General features: G+C 33.7%; 2 protein-coding genes across 3 annotated transcripts; both read left to right on the top strand.

The window, feature by feature from the left end:
- Window positions 1-3,056: 3,056 nt before the first annotated feature.
- Window positions 3,057-6,061, top strand: LOC111387130 (probable ubiquitin-like-specific protease 2A). The gene is made up of 6 exons (XM_023011663.1): window positions 3,057-3,422; window positions 3,903-4,225; window positions 4,304-4,385; window positions 4,526-4,575; window positions 5,671-5,868; window positions 5,966-6,061. Exons 1-6 carry the CDS (start codon window positions 3,380-3,382, stop codon window positions 6,059-6,061), a joined length of 792 nt encoding a protein of 263 aa, XP_022867431.1. The 5' UTR covers window positions 3,057-3,379.
- Window positions 6,062-6,699: 638 nt separating this feature from the next.
- LOC111387126 (probable ubiquitin-like-specific protease 2B) lies at window positions 6,700-19,200 on the top strand. 2 transcript variants are annotated; one of them, XM_023011659.1, is made up of 9 exons: window positions 6,700-7,537; window positions 9,174-9,305; window positions 9,774-9,917; window positions 10,052-10,107; window positions 10,194-10,287; window positions 10,842-10,932; window positions 11,851-11,970; window positions 15,747-16,172; window positions 18,058-19,200. In XM_023011659.1, the coding sequence occupies exons 1-9, from the start codon at window positions 7,509-7,511 to the stop codon at window positions 18,805-18,807; spliced, it is 1,842 nt and encodes a 613-aa protein (XP_022867427.1). In that variant the 5' UTR covers window positions 6,700-7,508; the 3' UTR covers window positions 18,808-19,200. The 2 variants fall into 2 exon arrangements, with proteins under 2 accessions (XP_022867427.1, XP_022867426.1); XM_023011658.1 differs by having other exon boundaries at window positions 6,701-7,537; window positions 9,717-9,917.
- The last annotated feature ends 346 nt before the right edge of the window (window positions 19,201-19,546 follow it).

Below are 19,546 nucleotides of genomic sequence, written 5' to 3'. Positions count from 1 at the left end.
TGAATTATTAGTTTGATGGATATTTGAATGGATTATATTGGTTTATTTATTTCCACAATTAATGTGCACTTGATTTGTGTGAACTTGATGGTTTAATTCTGACTTTGAGAAAATTAGATTAGACTCGACATATATAATTCATCATAGGGTCCGATAGGGGATAGAAATATACCCCTATACCCTATGTAAATCTTTAATTGCTCACAAAAAGATTATATACGTTCTTGTAAAATTGTATCCGTCATAGAGATATAGGCTGATGATTTATTAGAATATGTTCAATACATCTCGAGAGAGAGTATTGAATAGATTTAGGAGCATTGATTTATCAAATTCTTATTGAATTATCAAAATTGTGAAATTAGGGTTTAATTGGTAATTATTTAGGGATTCGTGATCCTAGTGCATTCGTTTTACATAGATTTTCATAAATTGACAATACATTTCATTTATTTTTCATAACATTCCGTAATTGAATCATTAGTTAAGTGAATTTAAGTAATTAGGGTTTTTCAATTGGGGATTTCTCCCAAAATTAGTTTTTTTTGATTCCAAAATTCATTTTAACTCAATTAGTTTCGGTTAAGGCTAAAATAAGTAAAATTGAACTACTCTTTTTCTGTGGGACGATACTCGGACTTCTAAAGTCCATTTTATTACTTGTCATGACCCGTACACTTGCGGTAATTTAAATCGAAAGAAATATTTCGCGAACATTTACAATCTGAGATATTACGGGGTCTTAACCCAACTCCCTTGCCTTTGCTTTGCTTAAGTGGTACACCATGAGACCTGTAACCTTGGTTAACCAACTCGGCGGGCGACTCGTTTTTCAAACGATCGTAGCTCATTTTGCAAATAACACGTATCCTTGCCCGTCTTCCCCACTTCCTTGGTTTCATTATAAGATGATTTTTTCATGGGTGGTTGGAATTGATAGAGAAGGGCTTGGAGTTCTATTCCCATACTTGGATGATCGACGATTAAAGTCTCTTTCCCATGGTCAGGCTATTCCATAAGATCAACAGTCTGCAATAGTAAGATATTGAGCTTTCCTCTATCCATCGCTTGCTCCTTCCACTTGGTTGTTTTCAAACAAATCCAATCTTGGGCAGTGACAACCTTGATCGAATATGTAGGATAGGTGCCCTTCTTGTTTTAATTTTCAATAAGTTCACTAACGCGCCCTTCCTTCAGCTGGCTTGATTTGTACCTATCATAGGGTTCCTTTTGTTCCCAACCATTATAATTTTCTTCTGCAATGATTCTTTTTTCCCCCCCAAAAAGAATGAAACACATAGGAATATCATATCACGTTTTCTTGGGTGGAACACGCTTTTGCCTATTCGCCAGCTGGCCAATCCAAACCTAGGTTGGACAATATATAAGGAAGTAGATATTTGTGTCATTCCAAAAAAATAATATGATATAAAAGTCGTTGCTCTATAATAAAAAAATGCATCAATGCAAAGTACCTTCAATGATGTTTCATTAGCACAAAAACAATAACGTAAAATAAGGAACATGGTGATTTTAGGATCATCTCAATACAACACGATAAATAGCACAATAACTATAAAATGTAATAAATCATTAGGTGCTTTCAATGAGTACAAAATGATAAAGCTATGTCATGTGGACAGGAGCTGACATTTCCATTTTGTATAGCATTGTATCAATATTCAACACTTCTTTGATTTTATCATACAAATCCAAATAAGAAATTATTTTTTGAACAAAATTAGGCATTTTTTTCCTTTTGCCTTTCTTTGTATGTTTTTATTTTCAAGCACCTTCAATTAACTGCTCATATTCAACTTAATAACAAAATGAATCAATAATATATCCACGGTGTCCATAATTGCAATTTAACATAAAAATTTAAAAGTTCATTAGTATCAAATTTTGTACAGTACTAATAATGAAATGTATGTCATTATGGGTTGTAGAAAATGATACGTAAGTCGTTCTTGACAGTAAAAAATTAAATATAACTTTTATAGTAAAACAACAAATAGAATATCAAAACATGTATTTACCATTCACTTAAAAAATAATGGGTAATAAGAATATATTGAAAACAATCCATATCAAAGTTCTAATTCAATGATAAAATAAATTCAAAGTCATTATTGACAAATGAATACCATAAATGCAAATCAAAACAACATGAATAAATGATTTAGAAAAACTGAAAAAGAAAGTAGCTCAAAATTGAAATTTAATGTTACCATCTCTTTTTCTCCAAAGGCCCAACAAGAATGTTGTAGGCTTTGATTACTCAGTTTAACAAAATGAGTATTCAAGGGAAGGACAATGGTAAATTTTAAGATTTCATGAAGGAGAGAAGATGATGATAAGAAAGGAAAATATTGTATAGAAATGTCGGTCTAACTGCAAAAGAAGAAAAGCCAAAATTGAATAGGGCTACATGAAATTTGAAAGGGGAATTAAGGCATTATAGCCCTGTTTGATACCGATTTAAATCATATTTTAATTTAAATTAAAGTCAAACAATTAATTTTAAAAACATATTTTATGGGTCTTACAACTTTTCAACCATACATTTATAAAACTTTTATCAAAATTTACTAAAAATCTAATTTTAATTCCCACCAAATAGGAGTTATGTATTTTTACATACAAGGATATTTTTGTAATTTACAAATTGTATTTTCCTTTTCTTTGTATTTTTTAGGCTATATAACTAAAAAAGATAATTATTAGATTTTAGAAATAAGCCCTTATTTGAGTTCCATTCTTTAGGAAAACGTATTTCTAAATAGTTTTTTGAAATCATTTCAATCACACATTTTTCAATAAAATAAAATTATATACAAATTTAAATTTTTTTTAACTACACATTTTATATTAATACATTATTAAAAAAATATATTTTTTTTCGTAAAATTGGAGCTCAAACAAGGCTAAATTTTTGTTTTGACAAGACATTTTTAAGTGAAAGCTCCAATCCAATTTTTTAAACACTGATATGACCAATCATAAGTAGGATGAAATAATATTTTTAATAAAGTTTTGACAAGTATTTGCCTCTCGACCTGGATTTTTAAATACGAGAAGGTAACAAAAGGGCGAGTTGAAAAAAATTGATCATTAATAAATTGAGCTTCCTCCCCAACCCTAGAACAAAATCGAGTTTAGAGCTCTAGGCGAGGACTTTTCGGAAGCTCAATCGTCGCGATTCCATATATACAGTCTCAATTCTCAACTTCGACGGAGCTTTGACCCCTCGACACGGTAGAAAAAGAGTTCGATTTTCAGGCCACCGGTGAACTGCTTCTGTTTTGTGAACTCGATTTTTCAGTCTTGAAGTTTGCTGAAAAAGAGGAGGAAAATTTTGGTGGATGAGTTGTTGAAGATGATTTCTGACATGGGTTTCGAGCCACTCGATCAATCTTCCGGTAAGGAATCTTCCCGGCGTTGGATTCACGAAATAGTTTTTTGTTGAAATAACAATATGATCTACATTCCTGTTAAATAGTCACGTTGGAAGAACTATAGCGTCCACTCTGTTCTTTTCAAAATCTGAGGCGAGGGTTTTTGCCCCAATGATATGAACCATCATTGAGGTCACACTTCTAATAGTGATTTGCTGGGTACTTAATGAAGTGATTTTTGTTTATTCATTTTATCATTTGGAATACAACACCATCTAATAATTGGGATGGTGATTTATATGACAGTAGTGAAAATATTTCAAGATTAATGGAATTTCTCGTGTTCATTATATTAAATTTTAGATTAATGAAATATTATGCCTTTTTTTTTAATTATCACCGATTTGAGCAGCTTCATCAGTTTTGTTCAAACTGAACTGCTTTCTTTACTTAGCTTGTCTTTTGCATTTTATGATATATTTTTTTGTATGTTACTCTTTCTAGTTGCCCGGGAAACTGAAAATCAATCAAATGAGATTGGGAAGGTACTGAGCTCAGATGTTGGGGCTGCTGAAACTGATCATAATTGTAATACTGCTAGTTTTCTGTCTCCTCTGGATACCAAGGATTGTGCTAACAAAAATATGTCGGGATTTGATGATGATTGGCTCATTAACTCAAGAAGTCAAGAACAAACTGCTGATATTAGACTCGATAAGCTTAAATCTGGAAGCGTCTTTCCCAGTATGAAATGCAGTTCTAGTCCTGAAGCCGCTTCATATGGGAAGGACCATGGAAATTGTGACTTTCTGAAGTCTTCATGCAATGTATTGTAATCTTGATATTGAGACCTTTTTAGGGAAGTGCTTCTTAAGGCTTGCTTATCTCTTTTGGAATGCATGCAGGACGAGACAATCAGTATGGTGTCAGATGTTGACGAAAGCATGATCAAACAATCTCCTTCTTCTGTTATTGCAGATGATGATGGTTTGTTTTTCTGATGTTCTGTTCTTTCTCGCTCTTATTTATTTTTCTTGGTTTGGGGAACTGGGACGGGGATTTCTGGTAATCTGGAATTACATAGTTTGTTACACAATGTTCTTACGATGAGAATATCATCGTTTCAGCTTCTTCCAATGGACCATCGTCTGCTAACTTATTCAGTGGCTGTAATATGGTAAGTGACTTTGCTATTTTAATTTTTTCCGTTGTGATTATTCATGTCGAAGCGGTAATAATAACTCATTCTCCTTTCCTTTTCTCTCTCTTTGGAATATAATCAAAATGCCTCGGATGGTTATGAAGACTAGTGATAATAGATGTACCCCAGAAACTGTCTTAAAATTAGTTAAGCCTAACCTAGACTGACCATTCTAGGATGTCTTAATCCCAGTTGACATCTCAGTTTAAAACTGACGTGCTGTTTAGGACCACATATTCAACTGTGCGCCAAACAGTACCAGTGGTTCATAAGGTTGCCATTTAGCTAAATATACAGCCATTAGTTACATTTAATTCTCAAAATTTGTTTCCAAATAGCAATTGATGGTGTTAAGAAATGACATTTTTCTGTCTCAGTTTGGCGTCAGAACGTGATACCAAATAAATATTTAAACTAAATTATAGATTGATGCTTTAACTTTCTATGCCACCTTCATCTTAATGAACCACTCAATGAAATATAGTTTTTTATATTGACTTGGATTGGGAATTAACTAAATGAGTTGTAATTCTAGAACTGGGATTCTCAAGTGACTAGGCGTCCTAGAATTAGGAAAATGCTATAAATAAAAATCCTAATATATAAAAACTAAAAACTACATGATAATTATAACCTGTTCAACTCTCTTCTCTCTGTCTCTCCTGCCATCTGGGGGAAATTGCTTGTTGTGCATCCTGATTTCGAATAGGTTCTCACTGTATTGATTGACATGAAGTAGCTTAAGTTACGGGGTTTCAGTTTGTACCAATCCAAATTTTATTTGCCAAATAAGAAAATGCTTGGGTCAAGAAATGGTTGAACCATGAAAATATTTCTTCTTTGGAAGTTGCTGCTTCCTTGCACTATTGTTTTCTGGTGATGCTGTACAAGCTTCACATCTCATAAGAGAGTTAAATGACATTGAGATATCATTCATTCAAACGTCCATGACTTTGCTAGATAAAAATATAAAAGTGCTCGGTGTTAACTGAACTGTTCAAACACCGATAAAAATATGCCATGCACACAGTGCTTGCTATTTAACTGTGTTCTTTGCTTTTCAATTGGCAGGATGATGGCGGAATTGAAATTGTTTTCTATGCTGATTATATCAATTATCGTGGTGTACATTATGTGGATTCTACGGTGACATTTTCGAGAAGTTCTGTAATAGTTAAAAGCAACACTATCAATGGGAATACAGGGACTTTTCATATTCTGTTGGAAATTGAGGATATCATCAAAATAGAGTCTCAGTGGTCAGCTCGTGTGAGTTTCTTTTTTCTCTTATTCTGCATGTATGTTTTCCAGTGTTTTTATATAAATGAAACTAAAATTAATTGTATGACGTATAACATTTATTCAGTATGAGTTGGGCTTCACAAGTGTCCACTTCGTCTCAAACAGCGCAGTAGGAGACAAGACTGTTGACAATACTTCAGGTCAGTTAAGTCTATGCTGACTTAACATCAATTTCTTGTTGCTATATGCAGAAGACTATCACACATCTTTCTTTATTGTGTCCTGTGATTATATTGTTTGTTCATTTTTGCACCGTTTGTACTTTTCGGGTGCCTTATTTGGGTAAAAGTTGAAGATCTTCTGAGTGGTTTCCTATGACGAACAAGGTTTTCTATTACTGTCTGTATTGGGTCCAACCTTCACCTTTTCACATACTAGCCATCAGAAATATACCCCTCTATCCATCTATCAAGTGTTGTGGTTTTGTGTTTTATGGAGTATTAATTACTGAATAGTTCGTGCCATCAGTAATATCCCACTCTATCTATCTATCCTGTGTTGTGGTTATGAATTTTATGGAGTACTAATTACTGAACAGTTTGTGCAGTTCATCTTGGTGTATCATATCCAACAAAAGACCTTCCTAATATTGTGAATTAAATCTAAAGATTAAACTATGACGTATTGATGAAATTTCCATTAGTAGTATTGATGTGGTTCCTTTCTAAGATATGAACCTGCTGCCTACCTTTTAAACTATATTTATTAGGAATGTGGATATTCAGGTGTTGGAGTATAAACTTGAATAGAAAAAGAAAAATAAAAACAAAAGTTGGTGTGGAAAAATGTTTGTTGTGTTGTGATACACGGGTACAAACTTGTTAAACTGTGTTGTGAATGGACATTTTTATTTTGCACATTTGTTATTGGCAGCATAAAAATCTAGGAAATACGTTTTATGATAGCATTATTTGTTGTGCTGCGAAATACATGGAAGTCTTCCATGGAACCTTTTAACAACCAATTTTTCTTGAAAACTGCTGAATTTCTCCTTTTAATCTTCTTCAGTCAAACATATAATGGAAAATTATGTTCAACTTCCAGCGTTTTACCTTTCTCAAATATTTTTCCTGGTAGTTATACAAAACCATTCCGAGATGAACATATCCATATTGAATATGTAACCAAATAATCGTCTCCTTGAAGAAACTTTCTGTATCACATCTCTTAATTCTTTTCTTTCCCATCTCATTTGCATTCTCAAAGAATGTCCCAGTTAATACTGCTTGAAAAAATGTGTATATTGTAAAAGTATTATGCCAACCACCGAGTTACTCATACTGCTCCACTGACTCTTGATTTTGTGGATGTATGTCATCAAAGTTAAGTATATTGTAGAGCATCTCCAATTTTATATAAACAATAATTGGTCTCTAACAAGTTATTATGTTGAGACCTTTCATATTTTAGTTTGGTTTGACCGACTTCTTGTCTTTTACTTTGATAACTCTGGAAGATAATTATATATACCTATGTGTAGTTCTTGAGATCTTTATTAGAAGAAAATGTAATTTGTATGAATTGTGATGCTGTAACTGGTCTTTGTTTTCTTTGTCCTAAGTATTGAAATAGAAGATTGCACAGAAGCCACACTTGAAGGGAAAGCCATGCAGCAGTCAAGAAGCTATTTCCCCAAGTGAGTGAACGAGTGCCTTGAACTATTTTTAAAAATTTAATTATTTCTTCTGGCATGTACTTCTAGTTCGTCTACCAGCTGTACTAGGCCCCTTGGAATTTTACTCCCTTGATCTCCTCTTTATTTGTCACACTAGGCAAAATCAATGAAAGGATGCACTTTATATTCCACACTTTGCCAACATTATGTTTAATCTAAAAACACTGTTCAACTCATAATACTTATTCTGAAGTGAGTTTTAACGTGTTGTCATCATTGTTTCTTACTCTCTCACATCAATTAATGAATTGGCATCTCTGTAATTTAAATGCAATTGCGCTATTATTTTTAGCAATTGACATACTTTATGGAGACAGGGACCAAGAGGGGTACGTTCTTTTTGTTAGTAAGTGGGATTCTTTAACCTGCAAAGCCACCTCCATCAAAATAAATAAACTATAAGAGAGGGAAGAAAGGAAAAAGAGAAAGGTAAAAACAAGTTTGCGGCATGAAAATGGAAATGAAAAAGGATAAAAGATTTTTGTAGAAAGGAATGTGATGACAACAAACAACTGTATCCATAATGATAACCAGTTCTAGTAGACTGCTCTAAGTAAGTTAACTATTGAAACTATGCCCTCCAAAACCAAAAGAAATACTTGTCCTATCTAAATGATATTGCTTATGTTAGTATGTTTAAGAATGGAACAAAGATGATGATGTTTTCTTTTTCATGACATTATTGGTGGTGGTGAACTTCTGCAAAGATCCTTAGGATTGCCTTTGTGACATTTTTGCTAACTTCTATAGTGACTGCCACCACTTCACATCCTTTAATTTCAACAATTAAATTTCTACTTGCTTTTAATATTAAAAATTCTCTTGAGAAGGCTTCTAAAATAAATATTTTTACTTGAGGGCGATTTTGAAGATGATCCATTCAGTTCAACTATTATATCCTGTTCCCAGCTGAGCTGCCTCTAAAAAATTTAGGGGGCACTTGTGCATTTGGGCTTATTATAGCTACCTTCCGTATTTTTTCACTTTCATTATGGTAAAACATTTTTTGTTTATAAAAAATTGTTAATGGTAAATTCTACATTGGCTAAATATAAAAATAATAGCAAACATATAAGGTCTTGGGTTACTCTTTCAAATAGAGTTACCTTTTAGAATGAAATCCCAAGATCCAATACAGTATCAGAGTCCATTAAGTTTAAACGAGTAACCCCGCCTCTCCACAGCTCAAACGAGCTGTCAGGTTGTGTATTGGTGCTCACAATTGTGCCACCATCTTGTGGAGCATGTTAAGGGTAGGTCTCTCATTGGCTAAATATGAAATAATAGCTATATGAGGCTTTGGGTTACTCCTCTTAATAAGACTGATAATTTAAGATGGAATATCAAGATCCAATACAAATTATGGCTGCTGGAATTGGAATTTTACTGAAGTTTGCAGAGGAGCAGAAATAGAAAGGCCTCAGATGTCAGAACAGTTGAGCAATCACAGATAGAAAGATTTTTAGCCAATGAACTTTACTGAATACTTGAACAGTGATATACATATATGTGTGAGTGCGTGTGTGTAGGAGAATGTGCAAACAGAATTAATTTCCTCGTTCAACTATACAGACTGAGCTAGTTTCATATTTTGTAGTTTTCATGAGTCCTTTGAAGAAGTTATTTATCCAAAAGGTGAACCTGACGCGGTTTCCATTAGCACAAGGGACGTCGATCTACTACGGCCAGATACATTTCTCAATGATACAGTCATAGACTTCTACATCCAGTAAGTTAATCTGCTCATATAATACTGGCTTTATTCAGGCAGGTAACTTACAAGAAGACTAGGTCCCCTCTATGCTTCCGCTTATCAGTAAAGAATTGAAATTGTCGTAAGTCATATTTGGTTATTGCCACTTATTAAGAGTTAAGAGGGATAGGTAGAAACCACTGAAAGAAGTTGTATTTGACATTTGCTGTTTGTTTCATTAAATTCCTTTTGCCTCCAAATAATGGGTGGTGTATGAACAGTCTTTGTTTACCTTTTTTTGGGAGGGGGAGTGAGATGTTGGAAATTTGGGCTAATAGTTCCAAACTATGTTGTCTTACACGCAGTTTCTTAGCGTATTGTTGGTTGTGTTTTGCTATTATTCCCTTTTTCTTGCTTGGTTTTTATGAAACTTTGATCTTGTGACAGATATTTGAAAAACAAACAAAACCCCGATGAGAGGCTTAGGTTTCACTTTTTCAACAGCTTCTTCTTTCGAAAGCTGGCAGACATGGACAAAGACCCATCTAGTGCCTTTGATGGCAAGGCTGCTTTCCTGCGTGTTCGGAAATGGACTAGAAAAGTGAACTTGCTAGAAAAGGACTTCATTGTCATACCTGTAAATTACAAGTGAGAAGTTAAATAACAACATTAATTTAAGATCCCCCCCCCCCCCAAACAAAAGGACTCCGTTGCACTGGGTTCTGGTATCATGTAATGGGTTGTGATTTCTAATAAGTTCCTTTCAATGCTTGTTGTGACAGTTACCACTGGAGTCTTATAGTAGTATGCTATTTTGGCAAAGTGGTTGATTACGAAGGCAAGTTATATCCAAAATGCATGTTATTTTTTTGCAAATAAGTTTTTCTATTCTCCAACATTTTGTTCTTTTTTCCCCATATTTAGATGTTGATGCAAATAAATTAGCCAGAGTACCATGCATATTGCATATGGATTCTATAAAAGGAAGTCATGCTGGCCTCAAAGATCTTATGCAAAGGTAATAGAGGTACTTTTGTAAAGTGTGTGTATAAGAGTAGTGGGATCCAGGCAGTTTGTATGAGTTGATTCAAGTGAGAATGGAGGAAAAATTTTGAATCGTAAGAGTATAAACCAAGTTGGTCTCTATGCCAAGTGAGGGTGCTGTAGTTGTTTTTTCTTTTTATTTTTCGTTTTGTGGCAGGGTGGGTTTCCTTCTATCCTGACAACTTATAAATGAAACTCCATTTGATAAGTCCGTGGTACTAAGGAGTCCACCTGAAAAATACTAGTTTTGAAAAACTGTACCCACTTGTATATGACTCACGAATTACTATAAGCACCAAACACTTATTCATGATCCATGAGAACTCTTCAGTTAATGACTCGTAATAAGTTAAAATGGATGTGGCCGTAGATCAGATTGGAACACTTGACACTTTCTGTATAAGCTTCAAGTGTTGGTCACTTCGTATTTTATCATTTGTTTCTTTAGATTTTCCTTTTCTTAAAAATATAGAAAGGTTTGTATTGAATTTGATGTCTTACCCGTCAATCAATAACTTGAAATGACAGTTATCTATGGGAGGAGTGGAAAGAAAGGCAGATGGAAACACATGAAGATTTGTACTCAAAATTTAGAAACTTAAAATTCATTTCACTTGAGGTACTATTTTGGTCTTTGTTTATTTATGGTATATATCTGTGCACCAATAAAGATTAGTATCTTATTTTTTGGACACTTAATTCTAATATCCGTTAAATTGACATTCTTTAGCATCCCTAAAAATGTTTGGATAGCATCTAGTTTGTTCAGTGGAAGGCTAAAGGCTTTTACTTATAACCCCAGCTTCAGTTGAAAAAATGGCAGAAAATTGAAACAGCGGAGTACAAAATGACTAACTCAGCTCACACCATTTCTTAAACTTGCCCCCATCCCTCTCAATCAGACATGCCTTAATGTGGGAATATTTATTAAGCACCCATATATCAGAGAGAGGAGGATTATAGAATGCTGTCTCAGCTCAATGACATTGGGATTTGTATCTTGATAAATTCGTAAAGATGTGGTTGCATTAGCGGAGCCCATTTTAGCTGCTTCAAATCTTCAACAGTGTGGAGGGGAAATTTAAATTTGAAAACCCCATGGCGTGACAGGTTTTGTGTACCAAGTCCTGGGATTTTTGTGTTATTTCTTTTCCTTTTTGTATGTTGTCTACTTGTCTTGTCAACCCAGGTCCTCAAGCCATACTTCATACACACACTTGGCACCTTAGTTTTCTCCATAAATACCAGAAATTAGATTATTTGAAATAGTGGAAAATGTTCCATTTTTGTGAGAAGGGTACATTGTAACAATTTCATATTCATGAAACTTGTACGAGTCTATTATTTTTATATTTGGTCAATTTGTATATTCTCCAGCTGATATATTCAAATTGAAGATTTTCCATTAACTTTCAGTTTCTGGTTGGTTGTGTTGATACTTGTAAATGAAGTTACAGCATATTTCTGTTTTTGGCATTGGTGTGTGTCCGTGTTACAGGCAAGTACTTTGACCTAACTTCAGCGTGCGTTTGTGCAGCTACCTCAGCAGCAAAACTCATACGATTGTGGCCTCTTCTTGCTTCACTATGTAGAGCTTTTTCTCGAGGAAGTTCCCTCTGACTTCAACATACATAAGATAACGTCATCGAGCAACTTTGTAAGTACATTGCTTGATTTTAAATAGAGATGCGAGCTTCACATTTTTTTCTATAAGTTCAACTTTATTGGACTATGATTGTTGAAAAATGCATTTATAAATTGATAAAATGGGTTATATAAAGTAGGATCAACCTCAAGCATTTTGTTTCCTCCCAATTTTACCATACTTATGTGACACCCAAGTTCTTCACATGCTCAACTGGCCAATGATGCCGATGTGTTAGATGACATTAACTAATTATCACTGTAGTTTTATATGCATTTGTGTTCTAAGTTGGATAGGTGTCAAATTGATATGTGTGTGTGTGTGTGTGTGTGTGTGTGTGTGTGTGTGTGTGTCTTTTGCTTGAATTGGGACAAATCTAGATATAAGTAGAGTAGGTCAATTAGCTTTCAGTTACAGTGACAAACTCATCTAGAGTTTTCCACTAATGAAAAGTTCACTACTTATGGAGTGTCATGTGTTACATTAGGGTTGAACTAGCTTAAATAGGCTTCTATCAAGGTCACTAGGAAAATGTTATTATTTAAGCTAGTGTAAGGTAGGAAAATAAGTGTGAACAAGAGCTAATAGGCTTGACTCCATAGGAATAATATGTGCCAAAAGGTATTAGATCATGGTTTATGTGAGGACAGAAAAGAAGTGATTGAGTAATAACTGGGGATATAAACAAATTGGTAAATAAGCTTCCAGTAGGTGCCATTTCATACTTCCTTGGTCAGTTCTTAATCCTTAAGGGTGTGTTTTGTCATTGGAATACGAGAATAGGATTAGAAGAGAGAGGATTAGGGAGATTTTATTGTAAGGTGGATTGAGTATATTGTTCTATTATGACATTTGGTGCTACACCGTATTAAAATAACATGCAATTATTTAAAAATAAGAAATTTATGACAATATACATGTCTAAGCTTAAAAAAAATATTGAAGTTACAAATATATATGGATGACTTTCTTTCTCTTATTTTTAAGAAAATTGCTGTATTTACACTTAATTATTGCGTTTGTATCAAAATAGGTAACTTAGTTATTTTACTTTGATACATAAAAAGTTGTTGATTTTATAAATTATCATCTTGAAAATATATTTACTTATTTATCTACAAATATGTTTGGATTACTTTTTGTAATTTTTTTTTATCTTAAATTAACTTTTATGTTACTTATTTTAAACTTTAATAATTAATAAAAATAGATATAATCATATAATATTTTTTTATCATCTTGAAAATATATTTACTGATTTATCTACAAATATGTTTGGATTACTTTTTGTAATTTTTTTTTATCTTAAATTAACTTTTATGTTACTTATTTTAAACTTTAATAATTAATAAAAATAGATATAATCATATAATATTTTTAACTTACTTAAATACCTAAGTGAATTTGCTTGCAAGTAAAATTCCTACTTATTGATAAAAGAATTGCTTGTAAAAAAATATTTTTTTTTACTTCAATTTTCTTGTAAATAAAAAATTCACTTTTATATAATCTTATTAACTTAAGAAGTAAATTTACTTGTTTCAATAAAAAAAACTTTTATTTAAAAATATATTTTTACTTAAATTTTCTTGTAAGGAGAAAATTCACTTATATATAAAAAAAATGCACTTATATATAAACTAATTTACTTAGAAGTAAATTTACGTGTTTCAAAAAAAAAACCTTTTTGCCTATTATTATTATTATTTGTGTAAAGCAAATGAATTATCTGGTCTAAACCAATCTCATGGAGCACATTATTTTAATTTATTTGACTAAAGAAGAACAAGTTTCCTAGATTAATTTTTAATTCGAGTATTACTTGCATGAAACACCGGATAGTACTGAGTTAATCCTTATCCAGTCTAATATGGCGCACCAAACGTCCCCCACTTGCTTTGTGGTTCTTTAAGAGTTCTAATTAGCACCTCACCTAGTGGTGTAAAACATCTCAACAAATTTGAATTCTATCTTGCAACTCAAAATATGAAATAGAATAACCAAATTGGAAAATCATAAATTATCAAAGACCAATAATTCTCCACTAGAACTAAAAGTTCAATACAATGAAACATCTGTCCGACTATACAAGACTAGTAGAGAAAAGTTCGCTGTCCTCTCACTGTTTGCGTGCCTCTGAAGAACCGCAATCTCATTTTGAGGGGTTATTGCATTTCATTGCAGTGTGCTAGAGCACGCCTACTCTTTTTTTTTTTTTCTAGTTTAAGGGTTGAGATTGTGTCTATGATAGCCAAAAACTCTTAAGGAGTTCTATGATATGGAAAAATAAAGTCCAAAAGTTGAATAAGCAGTAAAAATCCTAGAAAGAGCAATGACAATTGAGTGCACACTTCAACCGCTTCTATGCTTATGCCCCAAGGTGTGCAATTCAGTAAGTCAAGGTGTATGCCTTGACAAATGGTACTCAAGGCACGTGAGGCATGCCTCTAAGGCATGAACTTTCGCAGTTTCTAAACAATTCATTTAGCAGTTGCTTGAAATCAACAAATCCTTCATGGATTTGCAGTTTTATTAGTTTAGCTGGTTATTATAGAAAGATCACACGGAAATATTCCAAGATAAGTTTATGTGTAAATTTAATGAATGAATGGAGCATATAAATCCATTCATTATGCAATAAGTTCATCAATAGTATTGGACAGTAAGCATTTAAGAGGCTATGTTATATCACATGGTCTCACCATTTTTCATTGTCTTGAGACTTAAGTAACCTCGTCTTTCTTTAACATACTATTTAGGGGTCTGGGAAGCAGTGATGCTTTCGGCGTCAGTGAGTCGGTGTCCGATGTCGCATTGGACACTGATATGTTTAAGATACTCAAGGTGTCTTGTCCATATTTTTTCCTCTCTGCCTGCAGACATGTCCTGGACATGGCGCCGACACGACGTGGCCCTTTAAAAGTAATTGTAAAAAGGGAGAACTAACCTAGTTTATCTTCATTCTCCATTTCTCAAACCCCGGCTTTGTTTCATCAGCTTCTTGAGTTGGCAGCAAATCTGGCAAAAGGTGTTGGATGTCATGGGATCTGTCATCAGTGTAGGCCCAAGAAAACAAATCTGAAACTCCATCTTTCTTTTATTTTTACTTGACAAACCCTAGCTTTTTCTTTTTGAACAGCAAGACACATTTTTTTCTTATTAAAATTCTTGTTTCCCATTTGATTAAACCATTGTGCTTTTACCCTCTAAAACTTTTGAGCTGTTTAACCGTTCGATAAACAATTGGGCTTTCAACCATTTATTAAAAAATTTGTGTGCCTTCTTATCAACAACAAAGCAATTCACCTCTTGTATCCATAAAGCTATCGCCGTTTTCTCAAAATCAGGCCTTTTTAGCCATCAAATTACCAAATGATCCATGATTTCAATTGAAAATAGAAGAACATACGTATCTGCCGTTTCTGAATGTATAGTTTATAGTTTGGTGTAACAGAAAAAACTAAAATAGTTTTTTGCAAGTGAAAGAGCTGTGAGGTATTTCCTCTAGGGAAGGTATAACTTTTTCACTTTACACTGGAAAGAATTAACAAAACTGGTGCAATAAGTCCTATATTATTATTTTTACTCTATAAATTACCAAACAAACAAAATTAATATTATTAATCATGGGTGTTGTCTTATCCATGTTAATGTTTTCTTGGTAGGGGTGTAATCTGCATTCTGATTATTGCTAGAAATTTGAAAACCTTCTCTACTTAAGGTTTCTTCTACAAACTAAAGCACGTGTCATGAATCTTTATGTGCAAGTGACATAATTTATCTTTCAGCTTACGGCAGATTGGTTTCCCCCTGGTGAAGCTTCCATCAAGAGAGCACATATTGAGAGATTAATTTATGACCTATCTGAGAATCAATCTGGAGGATGCTCTCCATCTGTTGGCGGTGACATGCATAATTATTCTAATGGTACCAAGACAACTAATGAATATGGAAATGCTGCGCAGCTTGTTTCAGAAAAATCTGATCCTACGCAGGATTGTCATGGCAGTTCACTAGTTGGCTCTGGAGTTGAGATTACTTTATTGCAGACTTCGTCTTCGAGGAGTGCTCAATGCCCCAGCAATACAGGATTGGTTTTAAGGGAGTTTTTTGAGCCGGGATCTGCTTCGGGATCATTTATTGATGGACGTTGTCAAACCTTTGAGCAGCGATCATCTCTCAACGAGCTTGAGAGACCTATTTCTCCAATTCAGGTAATAAAAACATTATCACTTTACTTGCAAGTACTTGAAACAATTATCAATGTTAGAATATGAATTTAAATTAGAAATATTGTTTGCTTCTTTGACCATTTCAATAGTTTCTCCTCTTTAGAAAAGAATTATTATCCCTCTTTTTCTTTTTGGGTCAGTTTCCTCTATTCCTTCTGTATGGTGTGGGTTGTGGCCTTGGTGAAGAAATGCTTTTATTTCATTGTAATATGGTAGTCAGGACAGAACAGGACTCACAAAGGTAGTATCAATTACACAAACAGGTAACATATAGATTTATATGTATATAGGCATAGATAAACATAATTGTGTCTGTGCACTTTTGATTTATGAACCTGGAATATAGGTTTAGAAGGTAAAATGAATGGGAAGTTGGATTTATGTTTACGTAGATACACATTTATAAATGATCTTACTTTCCACTGCAAGCATATGGACAGTTAAAAATCCAGTCAGTGTGAGTTTACCAACCATTTAATGTTGGGAAAAGTTAAACTTACATGCCTATATTGGAATACAAAGTATTTGACTCGTCTAGATTTCAATTTCAAATATTGTCACCAGAACTATTTCTAAGTTAGATACATGAAACAAACTTCTTTGGACATCATCCTTAGAGAGAGGAGAGACAGATTATGTTTGGCTAAAACCACAATGTTAGGGTAATTGGCTCCTCTGCTCGTCTTTCCCTACATGCACATAAAGAACAGAGAGTCAGATCATGTTCCATTTGAGGTTACACTGGGTTCTTCCAATAAATATTCGAATATTGACATTTAGGTCTAAAACTAGCTTTTTAGGAGTGAGTAAAAATTTCTTAGGGCTAGTTTCATTCAAATATTAATGAGGTGGTCAGGCTTTGGGTTTACTCTTTAATGGTCAATAGACTGTAAACTTCAGGGCCTCGTGAGATTAGTCGAGGTGCGCGTAAACTGGTCTGGACACCCACGGTGATTAAAAAGAATTGTTTCATTGAAATATTAATGAGATTTTTACTCACCAGCTTTTTGTTCAATCTCTCTCTCCTGGCGGATAACTATACTTTCCTAAGCTGATCTTGATGCTGTTTAAAAGTCCATTTGAGGCACAAATATAATTAAATTAACTAGTGTTTTATTTATTTATTTATTGTTTTTTGTTTTTTTTGCAATTCAAGACAACTAGATCTTATTTCCTTATGTAGTTTGTTGATTCCTAAACTGGTTGTGTTTAAAAAGGTTGGTTGGGACCTTTCTTTCTTCTCAATTTGTATACAGTTGTGATAATGTCGTCCCATCCCTCTTCAGTTCCCACCTCACCTTCACACTGCCTCATTTTTCCTCCTTGCACGAAATTTTTCTGCCTCTAAACTTCACTTCAGCAAGTCTTGATTCAACTTCATTCCAACCACTTTGCCAGAAAAAATTGTGAAGCCTTTTGACGTAAATTGAGGTTTCAACTATTGTGCGTTGGTTTGAAAGGGGATTTTATCTATATTGTTCCAGTTTTGGAGGAACAAAAAACTGGAGCTCTAATCTGACAATTCGGTGTTGGTTGGATTAGAATTATTAGCATTTTAGTGATTTGTTCTTGTTTAATGGTTCGCCTGTGCCATGTAATTTATTTGTCTGATATGATGAATTGCTAGGTTTGGGCTGCATTCTGAACAGTTTGAAACTCTAGGAGCTTTATTGAAATGGAGTGCGAGGGACTAAATTGAGATTGCTTTAGCTTTAGAAGACGTGTATCATTAACTCAAAAATGTTTTCCTTATGTTGATTTTGCTTGATAAATGCCAAAACTAAGAATAATGTTGTTCTTATTTATTTAATTTTTTATGTATTTTTAACTAGCTAAACTTTTCTCATTGTCGTATGGTTTTTGACAGGAAGACGTGGAAGCTAATGGGAACTTTGTCTATACAACACAAACAGAAATTGCCTATCACCAACATCTAGATATCACAGCAGAAGCATCTCTCTTTCCTTACTCGTGTGGAGATTTTAGAGTAGAATCTGTTCCCCAAGCTGCGTTAGAGGATTCTGATTCATCTCCGGCAGATTCGGTTTGTGATTCTGATAATTTATTGGAAGTGAAGGATGATGAATTAGACAATAAAATACAGGAGCCAAGATGTGTATCGCCCAAAAATGTAGAGCACTTATCTGAGTTCTTTGGCTCAGCTTCTGGCAAAATGATAAATGTTGCAGAATCTCGTTGCCATGATCAGACAAGTGAGCACAATGATAATGTGCATTCAATCACCTCTCTCTCAAATAATCTACAGGAATTTTATCATCAAGGAAATGAGTTTCTGAGTGATGGTATGGGTCGTGAGTGCTTTGCTGATTGCCCAGCCTCTGCTTCTGGTGAGATTTTGTTGGATGTTTCGGACTCTGAAAGCCCAACTCAGATGCTCGACCCAAATGATCACGTGGACCCCCTCGCACATTCTTTGAAGAATTCACCACAATCTTCCCATGATGATGATGATATTATGCTCAATGATGTTGGCATTGGCAGTGAGTCAGTATTGGAATCTGACATGCAACGTGCTGCAAAGAGGATGCGACTTGATCCGGTTACCCAAGAGGAAGAACAAATGAGTAACTCATCCAAGGATGATCCACCTTTGTGAACTGAATGCTGGATTCTCTATTTCACATTTTTTGGTGTCAAAAATGCAAGTTGCTGCTTTGTCAGGTAAGAGAAGTAATGGTCTTCATTTACTGTAGAATGAATCTTAAAGGTGCATTACTAAAGTCATTAAGTATATTGACGGAGATTACTGTGTTTTTTAGTTATCGATGATCACATAGAAACGAAAGATGAAAGTTTGATCAGAAAACTTGTGTTTTTGACCTTATTTTGTTTGCAGGATTGGGATCTTGATCGATAAGTTGTAGTTTATCAGTAGTAAAACATTGTGTGCAAAATTAGGTAGCATGTGTGGTGCTTTACTTGAATGAAGGAAAATGCAATTTAAACTTGTCAGTTTTTCATTTTTTATCAGCCCAAGTTCTGTATATTAGAGAGGTTTGTTCTGATACGCATGGTTTTCTGAGGTCTTAACTTAATTTTAATGATTCTTTCTTTCTTCTTCTTCTTCTTCTTCATTTTTTTATTTTTTGTTTTTTATTATTATTTTTTCAAAATTTAAACTTACATTTATGGGTTTTGTCTGGTAGAAGAGTTGCAATAGAAATTTATGAATGGACGTCTCTTCACTCTTCATTGATTAAAGAAAATTCAATTTTTTTGTATTTTGAAATCTCTCTTCCTGCGCCATCATGTCTTGCATTCTTTTTGCTTTAAAATATTGCTTTTATTCTGACTATGCAAACTATCATATCAACGTATTTATTTTCGTACACCTT

This window comes from Olea europaea, unplaced genomic scaffold, assembly GCF_002742605.1.
Source record: "Olea europaea var. sylvestris unplaced genomic scaffold, O_europaea_v1 scaffold392, whole genome shotgun sequence".
Classification (NCBI taxonomy): domain Eukaryota; kingdom Viridiplantae; phylum Streptophyta; class Magnoliopsida; order Lamiales; family Oleaceae; genus Olea; species Olea europaea.
This window is presented reverse-complemented; position numbering and strand designations above follow the sequence as displayed.